Source organism: Anabrus simplex, chromosome 1 (genome assembly GCF_040414725.1).
Source record: "Anabrus simplex isolate iqAnaSimp1 chromosome 1, ASM4041472v1, whole genome shotgun sequence".
Lineage (NCBI taxonomy): Eukaryota > Metazoa > Arthropoda > Insecta > Orthoptera > Tettigoniidae > Anabrus > Anabrus simplex.
In genome coordinates this window covers 712,199,204-712,216,924 of record NC_090265.1, presented here as the reverse complement: position 1 = coordinate 712,216,924, position 17,721 = coordinate 712,199,204, and the positions used below count along the sequence as shown (strand labels likewise).

Sequence of the window (17,721 nt, the reverse complement as noted above, 5' to 3'; positions counted from 1 at the left end):
GAATGTCGGCGAGAGAGCTCGGTAGTAGACATAACGGAAAAACTCGCGCCCGCTTAATCGCTCATAATAATGGATGCATCAGTGATATGGTTCTCGCTGTAACCGAAGGATGATGCACAGTTTAATATAGGACTTCCGAAGGGACAGACAAAACTTGTCGTTACAACGGGGTTATCGTTATATACCCTACTCGTTATAGCGGATTTCTACTGTAATGAAATCAACCCTGAAATTAATAACAGACTAAGTAAAGGTACAACATTTTATCATCAAGTCAGAGAACGTTTATGGGACGACAATGTACCCAAGAGAACGAAATTAACAGTACATAGATAGTATTTCATACCAATTGTAACATATGGACTAGAAACGATGGTAACTAATGAGAGACAATATAGTAAGATCCAAGCAGTAGAAATGAAATTTTTAAGAACTTTGATTAAAAAGACAAGAAGAGATAGAATTCAAAAATATTAAAATAAGAGAACTAAATATAGAACCGTTAGTACAGAAGATACGGAGAGCAAGACTGAGATGGTTCGGACATGTAAACGGAACGGGTAGTAAGAAGGGAATTGGAAAGAGAAGTTAAGGAAAAGAGACCAGTTGGAAGACCAAGAAGAAGGTGGATGGATCAGATTTAGAAGGACATTAGAGAAGCTGGATTGAATGAGACAGAGACAATGGAGCAGGAAAAGTGGAAGGACAGAAAGGAGTGTAGGAGGCTTGTTAACCACAGCCCGGCGACTGGAGTGGGACATTGATGATGACGATAATGATGACTATGATGCTTTGAGAAAGGGGCTGAAGCACAAGGGCATATTTTCGCAGGTGTTGTTCTTACATCTTTCCTAACACCTATTTTTGGACACAATACGCATTGCTGGCTAGCATATTTTTTCTTGTCTGTGTTGTATGGAATCTTGGAGATGAAATGTCCCTTTTAGCCTAAAGGGTGAGGGTTTTGTTGATTTTTTTTGCCTCTTGTGTGGATAGAGTATGACACATGGTGTTGTTACGTCAGGCCGTGCACTATTGAAAGATGGAAATAGAGTAGTAGTAACCTCTTCCACACACAATTACCAGACTGTTGAAAATAGCCATGTCCAATTTGTGAATGAACAATTTCTTACATCACTTCACAGTTTTCCTTATAAATGGATATGCACATCACTTTTGATCTACTAAATTTTCACCCCTCCCCCTATCCCATATTCTGATTATAATCATCCACCAAATCAGGTTTGAAAATTGGTAATTTCATGATGGGATCAGTCTTCCATGTATCCACCTTTGCCACCCTAGAATGACAAAATGGACACTATTCTTCTATCACTCCATAACACATACGTGAGAGTGGGTAATTGCTCGACTTTCATTTCTTCTCTCCATAGATTTTTGGCATTACCATTTATTGGTTTACGATTTCTTGACAATATCCATCAATATAGTTAGTGATATAGAGTTAAAAATATCAGTGTCTACCCATTTCTGAATCCTACTTTTTGGAGCTAATTTTTCCTTTGAGATTAGATTTTCCTGCACTTTTTCCTGATATGTGTCTGTGGCTATCAATTTGATTAGTTCATCATCAAAAAGAAATTAAATTTTGTTAGGCAAACTGCCAACAGTTAGTCCTGTGCATGTTTGAACACCCACTATTTCATCAGTGTAACAATGAGGTTTTATGTTCAAGCCTTTGTTGTCTGCACTCCACATGACTTTTCCCTCGACCCTGCAGGAAGATATTGATCTCTTTCGCTTTTACCACTTGAACTAACAGCTTCTCCAATATAGTTTTCGAAATCGCTATCACCAAAGCTGAAATCAGTATCGCTGTCATTGTCTAATACATCTTCAACAAAGTCCATCGTAATTTCCATACCCCTAGTATTCGCTAAGCGTCGTGAACTGCTTGGCTTGTTGAAGCTATAGTTACAAGGACTAGTGATCCGAATTAAATATTTAAGGCATATTATTTGTATAATCTTGTGGGCTATTAATAGTTTTCTATATTTTTGTTATCTCATGTGCAATTTATAGGTCTGTATCTGTATAACAAGATAAACAGATGCATCACACAGCATCTGCCCGCATTTGTAATTCATATCAAGATACTCGCCAGCACATCTGATTGAGAATGAGGGAATGATATTGCTGATATTGAACACTATGTGGGCTGCTTTCATAACGTAAGGGGAAATGTCTGGCCGTGTAGATTGTACACTCTGAACACAAATTTCCAACTGCTGTTGGTATTTTCTTGCAACTAACCTAAAAAAAGAAAAACTTCTGATATAAAACTATAAATCTAATACCTCAAGTATTAACGTAATAAATTTTCAACTTTCTAAGTACATGGAGGAAAGATTCTCAATCACTGTAGTTTTAGTTTCATAAAAAAACCAGTGATATGATTTGTTTTCCAATTAAATATACAGAGTGAAATCACAAGGCTTGTTGGATAATGTGCTAGCACTAGTGGGAGATTTAAATGACTAGCAGTGAATGGGTTAATAGGGATGGGACAATGATATTGTGATACTCATAATGAGTGTGCTTCTGAAGTTCTCAGTCATAATACTATTAATACTTTGTCTCAGAGGAAAAACTGCCTACACTGAAGTACATCTTAGTAAACAACTGACACTACTAAATTGTGAAATAAGTATGTAGAATTTAATTTCTGATTGAATTGGAAGCAGATATTATAACATGTTGATTGTGTAAGGCTACCTTAAGCTGGGGGTGAATCCAATAAAAAAAAACCGGGCGAGTTGGCCGTGCGCGTAGAGACGCGCGGCTGTGAGCTTGCATCCGGGAGATAGTAGGTTCGAATCCCACTATCGGCAGCCCTGAAAATGGTTTTCCGTGGTTTCCCATTCTCACACCAGGCAAATGCTGGGGCTGTACCTTAATTAAGGCCACGGCCGCTTCCTTCCAACTCCTAGGCCTTTCCTATCCCATTGTCGCCATAAGACCTATCTGTGTCGGTGCGACGTAAAGCCCATAGCAAAAAAGAAAAATCAAAAATACAATTTTTTAAAATTTTACTATAGTTAAATCACAATAAAAATGTCAATTATTATTTCACTATATATATATATATATACTTGTACATGTACTATATACATACTTGTAGAAAACAGATGAAGAACGACGACAAGAATGTATGGATGGAGTACAAGTATAAAAAAATACATTGGTCTAAAATCTCTGGATTCGAAGTTTGGACATCAACTGGTGCTTACTGGGCGAGTTGGCCGTGGGGTTACGGGCTTCCGGCTGTGAGGTTGCATCCGGGAGATAGTGGGTTCGAATCCCACTGTCGGCAGCCCTGAAGATGGTTTTCTGCAGTTTCCCATTTTCACACCAGGCAATTGCTGGGGCTGTACCTTAATTAAGGCCACGGCCACTCCAACTCCTAGGCCTTTCTTATCCTCTCGTCGCCATAAGACCTATCTGTGTCGGTGCACCGTAAAGCCACGAGCAACTAGTGTTTAGGTCTACGGAAGCACTCGGCCTTGACATTAGTAAACTGTACTTTTTACCATCCTCTTGTCTCTCTGTCTCCCTACTTCCTTTGCATCACAACAGTGTCTGCTTGTCAACAATGATCACTAGCAGTCTTTTTCTATTCTCCTCTGATGAAGGCTGCAGCTGAAAAGTTTAGACGCATATCTCTCTTTTATGTGTTCTCTCTTTGTATGTTCTCTGCCACTTCTCCCCATCTGTTCCCCCCCCTCTCTCTCTCTCTTGTTTTTTTTTTTTCTTAGCTTTATTACCTGAGCATTTACTTTTTTGATGTTTCGGTATATGAATTACTTTTCATAAGGTTGGTGTACAGAAAAATATCCGGCTGTAAATTGGGCTTAAAGTGCCGAGCCCAGCTAATTGAGAAAGGGCCAAGAAGAAGAAGAAGAAGAAGAAGAATTCCTTCTCAGTCTCAACATCACATGGTGTTGAACTGGGCTTATAGTAAGACGCAGGCTACTCAGTCATAACAAATACCAAACTAGATAGTGTTGCCCCAGGGTGGCAGTGTGTAAGCCATCCACAAGGACTATTTAGCAAGTGGAGACACACATCTCTAGTCCACTGTCACTGCATTGTGCTTAATACAGGAGTGGTCTACTAGCTGGCCAGTGTCTTGGAGAGGTATGAGCCCAAACACAACACTGGGGTGAATCACTGCTTATTTTTATGATTGAGTAAGCAGAAGTTTTTGATATGGTATTCTCAATCAGAAGAATAAACTGAATGTTTCCTTATGGGAACTTAGTTTTTTAAAATCATGGCTGTTATATTTTATGAGGAGTGAATGGATGGCAAATATGTAAATGGTTGTGTATTATTTGCCATTTCCTAACATGTTGCAGGGACAAAAACACTGGCTTAGTGAAGCAAGTGCTCGCATCTCTCTATAAGAAGAATATTCAGAGACTGACAAAGACTTTCCTAACATTGTCGCTGTCGGACGTGGCGAGCAGGGTGCAGCTTGCCAGCCCATCTGATGCTGAGAAGTACATTCTCAACATGGTGAGCCTCTCACTGTATTACTAGACTATATTGTGCTGGAGTGGACAAGTTGCTCACCTTACGCCTGCTTATTTCAGATTGAAGATGGGGAGATATTTGCTACCATTAACCAAAAGGATGGGATGGTGATATTCCATGACGATCCAGAGAAGTACAACAGTCCAGGGATGTTGCGACGTCTGGAGGAAGAGGTAGGATAAATTCAGTTAAAATTGACTGTTTTTCTGTTCTGTTTACAGGAAGTTAGATCAGTAGACATTACAAGGAGCTCGATAAAATCTTTTCCCTCTTCTCTTTTCCTATGTTTTCTGGCTTAGTTCTTATCCTATACTACCCAAATGAAGATTTATCAAGATGAAGCTAGGAAGCAGAAACGAGTTCTTCAGGGCTGAGAAGAAAAGGCTGTTGAAGAATGGGGTTTGATGAGGAGGGAGCCTACCCGTTTGAAGAAAGCAATTTGAGGTTTTATCTGTTGTCCCTCCTCAAGATACCGATTTGTCAGTTTATCCTGTTATGTTTCTTTCTATACATAACTTGATTCGTAACTTGTTTGATCTCTTTCAACTCTTAAACATATACTTGTGTTTCACTCACTGCTTTTGTTTCCATTCTAAACAGTGTGATTACTAGGGACTGGATGTTTCATCATCATCATCGGTCTTGCTTTCTGTATCTTCTGTACTAACGGTTCTGTATTTAGCTCTTTTCTTAAAAATTTCATTTCTACTGCTTGGATCTTACTATCTTGTCTCTTATTAGTTACTATCGTTTCTAGTCCGTATGTTACAATTGGTATGAAATACTGTTTATATAATGTTAATTTCGTTCTCTTGTGTACATTGTCATCCCATAAAAGCTCTGACTTGATGATAAAATGTTGTACCTTTACTTAGTCTGTTATTAATTTCAGGGTTGATTTCCATTAATAATGCTACCCAGATATGTAAACTGTTCTACATTCTCTAACTGTTCTCCATCTATGTTCACTAGGCTTCTCTTTTTCTCTTTTCCACAGTGCATGACTAATGTTTTCTTTTTACTTATTACTATTCTTCAGATTTTCATTACAAATGTCCAGTCTCCTTTGTACTTTCTTTTCTCCCTTTCCTCAAATCACCACATGATCTGCAAATACCAAAACATTAACTTCATCACTACTGATACTCTGTTTTACACGTTTTATGATTTCATCCATCTATGTAATAAATAATAATGGTGACTGCACTTCCTTGCTTGAGACTTTTTTTTAAATAAAGTGTTTCAGAGTCACCACTCCCCACTTGTACCCTGCTTTTATTCTCATGATGCAACATTTTTATCTTGTTAATTAATGATTTTGATATATTCCTTTTCAGTAGGCATTCCCATACATGTGTCTTAACTATATCATAAGCTTTTACCAAATCCAAAATTACGAAGATGTTTTTCCATTGTCGTTCGTACTATAAATATGTAGTCATTTGTTGATCTGTGCGGTCTAAAGGCATATTGTTCTTCGTCTGTGTTTCTGTTATATCCCTCAGACTTTTGTCTATGACTTTCTCCATTATTTTTAGCCCATGTGATAATACTGTAGGGTTATACATCTATAATTTTCACATTTCTTCCCATTTCCTTTTTTGAACAGTGGTACAATACTTCCTTTTTGCCAATATTCAGGTATCCTTTCATCCTTCCATATGGCATTGAGGGTTCAGTATAGCTACTGTAGTCCACTGCTTCCTGCTGCCTTAATTGTATCGGCATTGAATTCGTCCTTTCCACTTGCTTTACCTTTAGTCATTGCTTTCACTGCCCTTTCAAGTTCCGACCATGTTATTGGGTTCTCTTCTTTTTCTCCGTCTATTGTTTCCATTTTCTTATCTCCTTCCTCCGAGCAGTCATCCTCATGATAAAGTTTTTCACCTGAAGACCCTTTTAGTCGTATACTATGGATCCATCTTCTCTCTCTAATGCCTTGATTTATTTTCGATTTTATTACTCTGTATAATAGTTTCCAATTTCCTTGACTATCTTGCACAATTTTGTTGGTAAACTCTCCCCAGCATTTCTCCTTTTCTTCCTTGATACTCCTCTTTACTTGTAGTTTTATTCTATTGTATTTCACATGTAACCTTTCTATTTTATTATCATCCCTCTGGTTCCTTTTTTTTTGCTTTACCTTATCCATTTCTTTCTTCACCTTGTTCCTTTCATTTATGTCTTTTTTTAATTTTGTCTGTCCACCACTGTGTCTCCTTTCCCTTAACCCTTGCTTTTGTTTGCCTGGATGTTTATGACTTAAAAGTGTTAGAAATATGCAAGCATTTATGACCATAAAAGTATTAAAATATGCCAATAAATATTACTTAAAATTTTTTTGGCAATTTTTTGAAGTCAAAATCTTGCTGCTGTTTTAATTTAAAATGCAGGTATACTTTTAAAATCAACCCAGGCTGTTCACTGGAAAGTCAAATACTCAGGCAAAAACTAAAGTACTTCGGTCATATCATGAGAAAACATGATTCACTGGAAAAGACCTTAATGCTGGGGAAGACTGATGGTAACAGGAGAAGAGGGCGACAACGGATGAGGTGGATTGATGACATCAAGGAAGCCACGGCTCTCAATTTAGAAGACTTCGGAAAATTGTATACGACAGGAAGAAATGGCGCACTTTGGTCTATGGGGTCACGGAGAGTCGAAAGCGACTAAACGACTAACAACAACAACATTCAGTAATAATAAATAAGTAATAATATTAAATTTTTATTACATTTTGAATTTATTTAAAAACTCAATCCAGAGGTCTCTCGACTCTGCACAGAATGATATAAATGTCACATTTTGATTGGCAATCAGGAAGAATTACAATAGCAGATTACATACATTTTAAAGTTGTGAAAAGTTTTGTGTTTTCACGCAACATTGACTTGTAATGGGGAAAAGGCCGCTCAACATCGCAGGATGGTTTGAGGCATATTTGAAATACGTCAGATCGTTAAGAGTTCAATTGACACTCTCCTTACTGTCGCTTTCTATGCATGTGTCTCTATACAGCTTACCCTCCTAATTCACATACATATACATAATTGTAGGAAGTTACAGACAACAATTAGGAGATGTGAAAAGTCCATCTTTGAGACGAATGCAAGCAGGTATGCAAAAATGGAATTAAAAAATATAAAAATATGACAGAAATAAAAAATTTATGGGGAAATATGACCACAATATGGAACATTACCAGAAAATGATAAAAAACACTAAAAAAGCCAAATTATGACTTTATATGACCCATGATAATTGCGTATTCGTAGTCACCGTGGATAAATTCATGCTTGTATTTTTAATGGAAATAGTATAAAGAAATAAATTACATGTCTTAAACATGATGATTACAGTTCCTCCTTGTTCAATTATTGACAAAGTGTTTATCATCTTGCACTTCAGATGGCCGTGTGCACAGACCTGGACCGCAAGATGCAGTCCATGGAGGAAGACATCATGGTGAATCCTCAATTTGTGAAGAAGTCGTGTGGAGCCCAAGAAGATGATATTCCTCCCACCACCACTCAGGGGTCCAAGATCAGTACCTACTCCATGTAGCTTGAGGTACTGTATATTGTGAAATATGTTCAAAAGTTTTTGGTATAATATTTTTCACAAGTATTTTGTACCATCAAATGGGGCGATTTCAGACACAGAGGTGGTTTCGGACATTATGGTAGATTTGCCGTATTTTGTCGCGTAAGAACGAGCCGCCGGTGCATTGCACTTCCGCGTGCGTTTCAGTTTGACCTTAAGGTTATGTTTCCCACGTTCTGTGCCTTTTATTACGAATCGACTTCATACTTTGGAAAATTTCCCGTGTGCACTGGCATTGTTTAAAGTTCATACATTATTATTAAGTGGATACTTTCGATTGTTGCAGTCGGAAGGAATGCATTATAACTATGGTTCTTAGTGAGATCAACTGACTGAAGTGTTTATAAATGATTGCTGTGGAATTTTGGTGTGATTTAGTGAAAAAAAAAGTATTTTACGCACATTTTACTGAAAATTGAAAGCAGTCTGGGTGATTTCGGACAATGCCTAGAAATTATCAGAGGCAGAAAGAAGCTGCTTCGAGGGGTAATTATGAACCAAAATTATTAGAAAATGCCGTACGTGATATTAAAAGTGGCAAGTTGTCTTATAGGAAAGCATTTGATTTATATGGTATGCCTTGGTCCACCCTACAAAATAAAGTGCGGAATGTGCATCCAAAAAATGGGAAGAAGGAAATGCTCAAGGAAGCTTGTCATCCTCCGGCCATGTTCCAACCCAACACAACCTGCTACTTCCCGCCGCCGCAAATAAAATGTTCTTCCTGCAAAGTCGATTTTTGGCAGTGACTTCCGCCGAGATGAAAGCAGTGCAGAAACAAGTGATGGCGCTGGCAGCAGCAGTGAAAATGAATGCGATGAAGCACACAATGAATGTAATGACGTTCTGGTGTTGCAAGAAGAGGCTTTCCTTGTTGCAGATTATAAATAGAAGTTAAGGAACAAAGAGCATACAGGCAGTATTTTGGCCTGGCCTGAAATATTCCATCAAGGGATGTGGATGACAAGTACTTGCCCATATACAGTCAAACCATGTCAATTTGAAGTCGTTAGGACTCAAAAATCGGACTTCAAATTACGTGATTTCGAATTAACCGCCAATTCGCAATTCAGAAGTACCAACCCTTGCCGCGTTACAAAATATTCTAAGGCCCGTTACTGCATGCAGTTAACCTTGCTTCACAGTTTATACCTTTCAAATGTCATGAAAAAAGAACTATTTCCAAAATGTATCCAAGAAGGTGCATTTACAGTATTCAAATAATGTACTTGGATATCTCACTGGTAAACATAACCTCATGCAACGAAAGAAAGAAATAAAAAGCACGATTCCAAGACGAGGAGAAATCTATGCTGGCTTCCATGTGCAAGTGTTTTATTAATTGGATTACTATACTGTATACATTTTAGATGCCTTGTATTTACACAGAAAGTACCCGATGCCCTTAAAATCGAACTTTCCTATGACTCTATCCTTGTACGATTTCCTGCCATGGCAGTTCTCTGGTACTTCAGAAACGTAAACACTTGCCGCGTCACAAAGTATTCTAAGACCCATTAATACATGCAATCACCTCAATTCACAGTTTAAACCTTTCAAATGCCATGGAAGAAACTATTTCTGAAATCTATCCAACAAGGTGCATTTACAATGTTCAAATAGTGCAATTGGATAAATCACTGACAAACATAACCTCACACTACTAAAGGAAAAAAAAAAAATCGCACAATTCAAAGACGAGGATAAATTATGCCGGTTCCCCTGTGCAAATGCATTATTTTTTGGATTTCTGTACTGTTTGCATTTTTAGATGCTTCGTACTGGCATGGAAAGTGCCCGGCGCCCTTAAAACATTGTAGCTTATTGAACTTTCCTATGACAAGGGGATAAAGTATCTCGCTTCCGTGTGCATTGCAAAGCACTACTATGACCCCCATCCCTCACCCTTGTGCAATTTCCCGGCTGGCAATTTCTCGTTTAAAACCATAAGACGGTTTGGGCTCGCATGAAAATAAAGCAATACAGTTTCACCGGCAATGACAATATTGTTCGGTGCCTACGAATTTATTATATGAGCCACGTTTTTTCATCAACTGTCGGCATCGCCAGTGTTCGCGGATTCTGTTTTCCCGCACACTGTCTGTTCTGTGATATTACGGCGTTCCTTAAAAGGTTGAATACAAAAGAATTCTGATTTCATTCAACTTAGCAATCGTGAAGCGCACTGTAGACCCACCGAAGTGAGTGTAAGTACGGAAAGCTACCCCTCCACGTTCCGGAACGCGCGTTCTATTATGACGCGGAATGGATAATTTTTGAGTTGAAATTACTCTGTAACATACTATTGTTTTTAAATGTAAAGGCAGTTTTGAATTAAAAGTCAAAACTATATCTCATGTTTCCGGGATTGAGAGCTTCTTCGAATTAGGCGGGATTTTGAATTAACCGATTTCGAATTATCGAGGTTCTACTGTAAAAACCTGCAGGAAAGTGTTCGTGTTCCCTAACATCCCTGCTGAGGATTAAATAGCTAAAGAACAAATTTTGAAAATACTTCCAGTCCAAGTTGAGAAGAGAGGAATATTTATTTTCAAAGAAAACGTATTTTAGCTTCATAGGCCGTGGCAACTACATGTTTATTGTACCGACCTTTTTTTTTGCTCTGAGATTTGTATCGTTTGTAAGAAAAATTATTAAGATTTCTCAGTAGGATCTCTGTACAGTTTATAACTATTAATATTTCAATTTAGACCGGAAAACTTTACATTTACCTTGTCAGAAAAAAAAAAAAGATCGATCAGTAACACATTTCATTTATCATCATAATGGTTTTAACCGGCTAGTCATATTTTGGACACCCTCAGAACACTTTAAATATCAAAAAACTAAAGCAAAAAGGACGAAGAATTGAAATTAAGGACTATTTGTCCAAAATCATCTAATACTTTTGAAACTTCGGACAGCGGTTTAAAATGCATGTGCATCTGAAATCACTCCAAAGTACAGGGTGAATTCGGATACTACTTTTTGTTTTCTCAGGAAAACCTGCGTTGGTGTGTATTTTTTGTTTGTAGGGTATTGCATTAATTGGTTATATTCCTCATTACTAGGATGATAAACAGTACAATTTAAGATTCCCTTCGTGAGTTAAGAAGAAGATAACCTCAGAACCGTCCGAAATCACCCCGTTTGACGGTATATTACAAATTGTTCACCATGTCCAGCTACAGCCGCTACTGCTCTATATTATCATCCCTGTGCTTCAGCATGACTGATGAACACAATATCTCAAAGGGCACCAACAAACTACACACTGAAGTATGTTCTCTGCATTGTAATGCATGAAAACTATTGTCTGGCTCTAGTTTTTATAGCACCTCTCTTTTCATCCAACTTCTGTAGTTGTTCTTTTCCAAAGGCTTCAGTTGGAATGTGAATCTTGCGTTACCACTCAGAGCGCTTGCTTGCTAGCTAGCTAGCTAGCTCAGCACACTCCAGCTTGCAGTGACTCATGTTCAGGACAACTTTACAACATAGCTTTTGTCTCCTAAATTATTTTTTTCCCCATCGTGCAGTTCAGTTTTGTTCAAATCATGAACATTTATTGTTTCTTTTGTTAAGATTGGAGTTAACTGTATTGAGGTTCAGTGTAGAGGATCTTCTTTGGCACACCATTTTTGATTCAGACCACTTGTCCTGCCCTATGCAGTTCATTCTTCAAGAGAATAACCTTTCAAATTTACCTGCTAGAGGACATTAGTATTCCTTGCATATTCACTCCACTTGGTTCGAACAACCGACTGAAGTTACTCGTCCACGGTGCAACTAAAATGGCATGCAACTTCGATTTGAGCAAGAAAAGTTCAGAGGCTTCGTGTAAACAGCCATGCAATTAGAAAAGTTGCATGAGCCACTCGAATTCTGCGCAATTTCCAAGTTGCGTGCAATGTCAAAAGTGGCATCGTGTATACAGAGGAAGAGAGGAACTTGCGCCATCTGAAAGTGGCATGAAAAGTTTAGATCATTTTTGTGGCACAACTTTCTCATGTGGTCGCCTGCGGTGGCACTATACTGGTGTTTGAGAGGTTCACACTCGGGATTATATTAAGGTAAGTACGTCCTGTATATTCTTTATTGTTAATGTAATATAACCATGGCAATAAAGTAACGTTTGTATACCTTTAAGTAGTCTTATAGCATCACAGAGTTCAGGTATTACATGTTTGTCGGTATCTGGAATATTTATTATTTATTAAGAAATGCACACAAGTTGTGTATATATGTTACATAAGTTATGTTTTACACCGCATTTTGAGTGTACACATTTTAATTAAGCACAAAATCTACCAGAGGTATTACTCGTTTTTTACAAGTGGTCATGTGGTAACGATCACAAGGTTGATCACACAACTCACATATACAGTTATTCCCGGGATCGTGAAAACGCTTGTTCTTGCATACTTTGTGGTGGTACCTACACACAGCTATTGAAGTCACCAGGTGTTGGAGGTCTTGACTCGTGTTGGCCTAGGACCTATTTACCATGGCTTCTGTAGTATAAAAGTCCAGCCAAATTTCTCTTTGTTTCTTTTGTCTTTAAGGAGCAGTTTATTCGACCTGTCGGTAAATGGGAGTCTGTCGGTAAATGGGAGTCTCTCGCGAGCTTGTATACTATAGGTGGGCCGGTGTAAGGTTGCACATGACAGCTGAGCACAATGTTGGTCACACTGCAATGGCGCACAAAGCGATGTTGCCGCCACAACAACAGCTGACTGCACGACACGTGAGTTTTTAAAAACACGGGAGAAGTGTTTTTAATGTCATCGAGATGATACACAGTACAAATGAAATTCGCCGACAAAAATCAAACTTTCAACTCACTGATTATTCATCACGCAAAATGATACGAGATAAATAGGCTATACTATGAAGTTCTTATTATCGCGATGTTAGAAAATACGAAATCGGCCGACAAGAATCTCACTTTAAATACAACAATAAATGTTAGAATAATACACACCGGTGCTAACACAAAAGGTTTCAAGTAAAGTCTGTAAAATTTACGAAAATTCAGAAACCTTATTTTCATACCTGATTTACTCCGCCCCGCAATACCCTCCAGATCACTGCCATCGTTACCGTCGCCTTCGTTGTCATTGTCATCGTCGTCTAGGCCAAGGATCATGTAAAAGATCATCAACTCCTGACAGTCACTGATGATGCCATGATTGTATTGCCATTGCCAAGTTAATGAATGTTGTGACATGGCTAATTTTCTTCATCCACAAATCCGCATCCATTCAAGCAATAATCTCACGGAACAGTCCTTCCACTTCAGTGATTGTGAAGGACTTGCTATTAGTGCGTACGTTATGTTTTACTTCACCTTATACCGTACCGGTACCAACTCAATGAGGTTGAAGTGACTGTGGTATGGCAGCAAACTAATAACCTCGTGCCCTTGTTCCTTCGCTACCTCGACTAATTTAGTCATACACATATGCGCTGGGATATTTCTTTACTGCAGCCGTTCCACTAACGGTTCTTTACGGGCGCTCGAAGTAGGGGTCTTGTCCATTATTACGGAGTGGTAAGGTGCATTGTCCATAACAATGACAGAAGGGACTGAGCTGTAATAATCGTACTCCTGTCTTCGTATTGCATCAGCCTGGAAACAATTCCTGTTACAGGAGATAGCTTCATTCGTTTCTTTCCCATAGTGCTGTGAAACAAGTCCCTACTATCAGCCCCGTTTCCGCTACTGCTATGTATCCCAGCCCCTTTTTACTTCTGTTCTTGGAGGCGAACACCTCTCTGAATAACAGTACGCTCTGAAAGCCCAAATGTTTGACATATGCGTTCCACAACATGATCTGCAGGAACAGAGAGACGGTTGTATAAGCGTACGAATTTTCTCTCCCTCTCGTAAAACTCGCGAGTTCGCCGCACTAATTCTAATGGCTGACTATTAAGGCACACTCTGCGGCGCAAAGAATTATCACTTCACACTTTATGACTATGTTGCCGTTTCCGAGACATCGCACTGCATCCGTTAAAAGTAAAAATTTACAATTATCTCTCAATGAAAACAAAACTTTCATGAACGCGCGAATCACACCTGACCACGTGCTAGCGGCGACAGACAAAATGGCAACACTTCAATATAGTAGTCACGCTAGTTATAGATGGCACCACCCATATTGCCAACAACAATCAACTGAAAATAGTTCGTATTTATTTTGTGGCTTCCTTAAACCTTATAACATTTTTAAAATGCTCATATTTGTGTAAGCAAATAAAAGATTATAAGCACTATACAGAATTAAATACGAATTAACGTGAATAAAATGTGTAACTCTATCTGACATAAATAGTAGTAGATTGGTGATTCTGATTGACGGATGGCGTTCTTCATTTCATTTTTGTAGTGGTGCCAACATAACTTACAACTGTCAAGTGCAACCTTGTGCCTGCCCACCTATAGCCTCGACTTTGTGTGTTTCGAAACACCTAGAGCGGCTTTCAAGAATCTTGATTTAACTGCTTCCAAATTCATTAGATATTTTAGACTTACCTTATCCCAAATTATATCTATCCTGTATGTTGCGATGGGAACAATTTTTGCGTTGAATAAGGCCATAGCAGTTGTTAATGATAATCTGGATAATTCTTTGATGTCAAAAATTGCTCTTGTGGCAGATGCTGCACGGATTTCACGTGTATTCTGAAAGATCTGGTGGTGGTTTGCAGAGTCACTCCCAGGTATTTGAAGCTGTTGACTGTCACGAGAGGTTTCAGTCCTAGATATATCCTGTCTTCTGCAGCTTCTTGACCTCCGTTGCAGAATGTCATCTGTACAGTTTTTTCAGTGTTAATTTCCATTTTGTTTTCCTGTGCCCACTTCTCAAGTTGGTTTATGGCTCTTTGCAGGTTGTAGGTGGAATTTGATCCAATGACCATGTCATCTGCATATATGTAGATTTTTATATCTTCCGTCTCTTGTCTAATCATCTGTACGACATTGTATGTGGTGACATTAAAGGGTTGGGGTCTGTAGGATGCCGTTGGTCTGAGTTATTGTTTTTGATGTGGTTACGCCATCTGTGATCTGAATGAAATTGTCTGTCATCATGTTATGGATCAGTGCAGTGAGCTTATTTTTCCCTGTTATTGTTTCCAGCTTTGAGATTAGGATACGTCTGTTTACTGTATCGAAAGCTTCGGTATAATCTACGAAGATTACATGGAATTTTCCTTGAGGATGCCTTAATGTATCTTCTATATCATCAGTTAAGTTGTTAATGACGTGGAGAGTGCTCCTGCCTTTTCGGAAACCGAATTCTTCTTCCGGAATCCTGTGTTCTACTACCTTAGCAATTCGCTTTGTGATAATGCTTGCGAGTATCTTCAATATGCATTTTCCCAGGGCAATTCCCCTGTAGGAGTTCGGGTCCACTTGATTGCCTTTCCTCTTAAATAGTATCTTAATTGTTGAGAACCTCCATATTTCTGGTATGTTGCCCTCTTTTAACTATAGGTTTAACATATCTGTGACTGCTTGAAGTAATAAGCTAACTGAGCCTTTGATATCGTCCCCACTCTGGCAAACTAGCGAAAGTGACAAACTAGGGAATCTGTACTTCTGAAGTTTTGGTGTAGATTTTATTGGTTAAATATTGTCTACCCTCTGACAAAGTCTCACATCTGCAACTCGCCTTATGCCTAACACACGAAACCAGTAATTAAATATAAAAATTGATTTGACGTGAGTAATCACTTCTTTCAGCTCCTCTAACGTTTTGACAATTTGCAGATTCGCTAGTTTGCCAGAGTAGGGACGATATGTTCATTATCAGGAATATATACATCAATGATTGATAGCTGTCACCTGTAGCAAAACAAATTGTAGGAAATTACAATAAGCTAAAAGAAATGATTCGTTATGTGTACTGTATAAAATCCATAGGCTATTTTTTTTTAAATCGGCTTACCTGTTGGTAAATATATCAATATCAACACAAGGCATTTCATTAGTGATATTGATTTTCTCATTAGCGCGTCTGTCTTTTGTATCAGCGGCACTACTGTTCTCGATAGTTATTCAGAATCAGTCGCTGACATTCAAAGGACAATCTTGTAGAAGACTTGGTCTCCCATGTACAATTCCTTTAGCAAGTTATGAACAACTCCACAATATTCAAGACCTAAAATCCATTCCCTCACCCAACACATCTGTTTTGCTCTTTCTCGTCTTTATTTTCATCGCCATAATAAAACTAGCGATAAGCAAGCCGCCGATAACACCTCGCCAGAAGACATGCTTGCTACTATCAACACTCACATCCGCTAGAACAGCTGACTAGGAGAGTTGCATGCGAGAAAACTTGCGCCACTTAAGTAGCGTGGTGTAAACACTAGGTGCAACATTTCTTTGGGCGCACAAGTTTTCGTGTTGCACAACAAGAAAGAAGGCAAACTTGCGTGCTGTGTGTAAACAATGTGTGCCATTTTTCTTGCGCAACACAGAAGTGGCTTGCAAGTTTTGTTGTATCGTGGAAGAGTACCTTGAGGCATCTGGAATTTAACTGTTTGAACTTCTTAACATGACATCAATATGCACAACAGAGTCTCTAACTCACACAGGAAAGTTTGAAGAACAGCAGTCTTGCATACCGCCTGTTTGGTATGTAACTGGATATCATGGGACGGACTTCAAATTTTCACCACCAGTATTGGTATGTTTAAGTCGGCTTTTCATTGTAATGGCCCCTTGCCTCGTATTATTGTACCCAAACAGCCTTCACAGCTGATATTGAGAAAATATACTGCCAAAGAATGGTTCATCCGAAGCATTGTCTTTTAGTGTGTATTTAATGGAGAGAACATCCTCAAAACGATCTTGAAGCATAAACACTGTCACATATGGTAAATCCTCAGCGTCATTTCTAGACATAAGGTGTCTCCAGCAGGTAGTACTTGAAGCATAAGAATTCCCAAAAGCAGCTTCAGTCCTCCAAAGTGACTAGCAGCTTCAGTTTTGGGAGGATTCACATTGTAGGAGTGGTGTTTGGATAACCCTGAGTTCTCGTAATCGTCTCCAGAAAATTTACTCTTTCTGCTGGTTTCACCAAGCTTCGTCCTAATATGCTTGACGCTGGTCAAAAATGATGACCCATTTCTTTTTGACGCTTCGTCAAAATCTTTTACATTTCATTATTACTAGTGAGCTGGAATAGACGCTCCGTTTATTTTGACATGATCCCGCATTTCAAAACAATGTTGTGAGCAATACTGAGGCGATATATAGAGTTTTATCATTCGTTCTGATTGCCATTTCTCAATTAATAATTGAAGTACTGAGCCGTGGTTGAAAATAGACTTGGTTTGTAATTTAATTTTCTGTTATAAGAGTGGTCTCAAAAATTGAAGATAATAATAACAATAATAATAATAATAATAATAATAATAATAATAATAATAATAATAATAATAGTATTTCGTCAAAGAAAAGAAGATCCAAATTTTCTGAAGACGAGAAGAGTTTGTTCGTGAATCTTGTTGCCGAAAGGAAAGAGACAATCAAAAACAAGAAAACCG

The 17,721-nt window shown here is 38.4% G+C and overlaps 1 protein-coding gene across 2 annotated transcripts in view; it reads left to right on the top strand.

The window, feature by feature from the left end:
- CSN3 (COP9 signalosome subunit 3) overlaps positions 1-17,721 on the top strand; it is a 96,310-nt gene that overhangs the window by 49,185 nt on the left and 29,404 nt on the right. For both annotated transcript variants that reach the window (XM_067136017.2, XM_067136016.2), the window contains exons 6-8: positions 4,380-4,539; positions 4,617-4,730; positions 7,969-8,130. In XM_067136017.2, coding sequence (XP_066992118.2) covers positions 4,380-4,539; positions 4,617-4,730; positions 7,969-8,124 — 430 coding nt within the window. In that variant the 3' untranslated portion in view covers positions 8,125-8,130. The remainder of the gene's footprint in view (positions 1-4,379; positions 4,540-4,616; positions 4,731-7,968; positions 8,131-17,721) is intronic.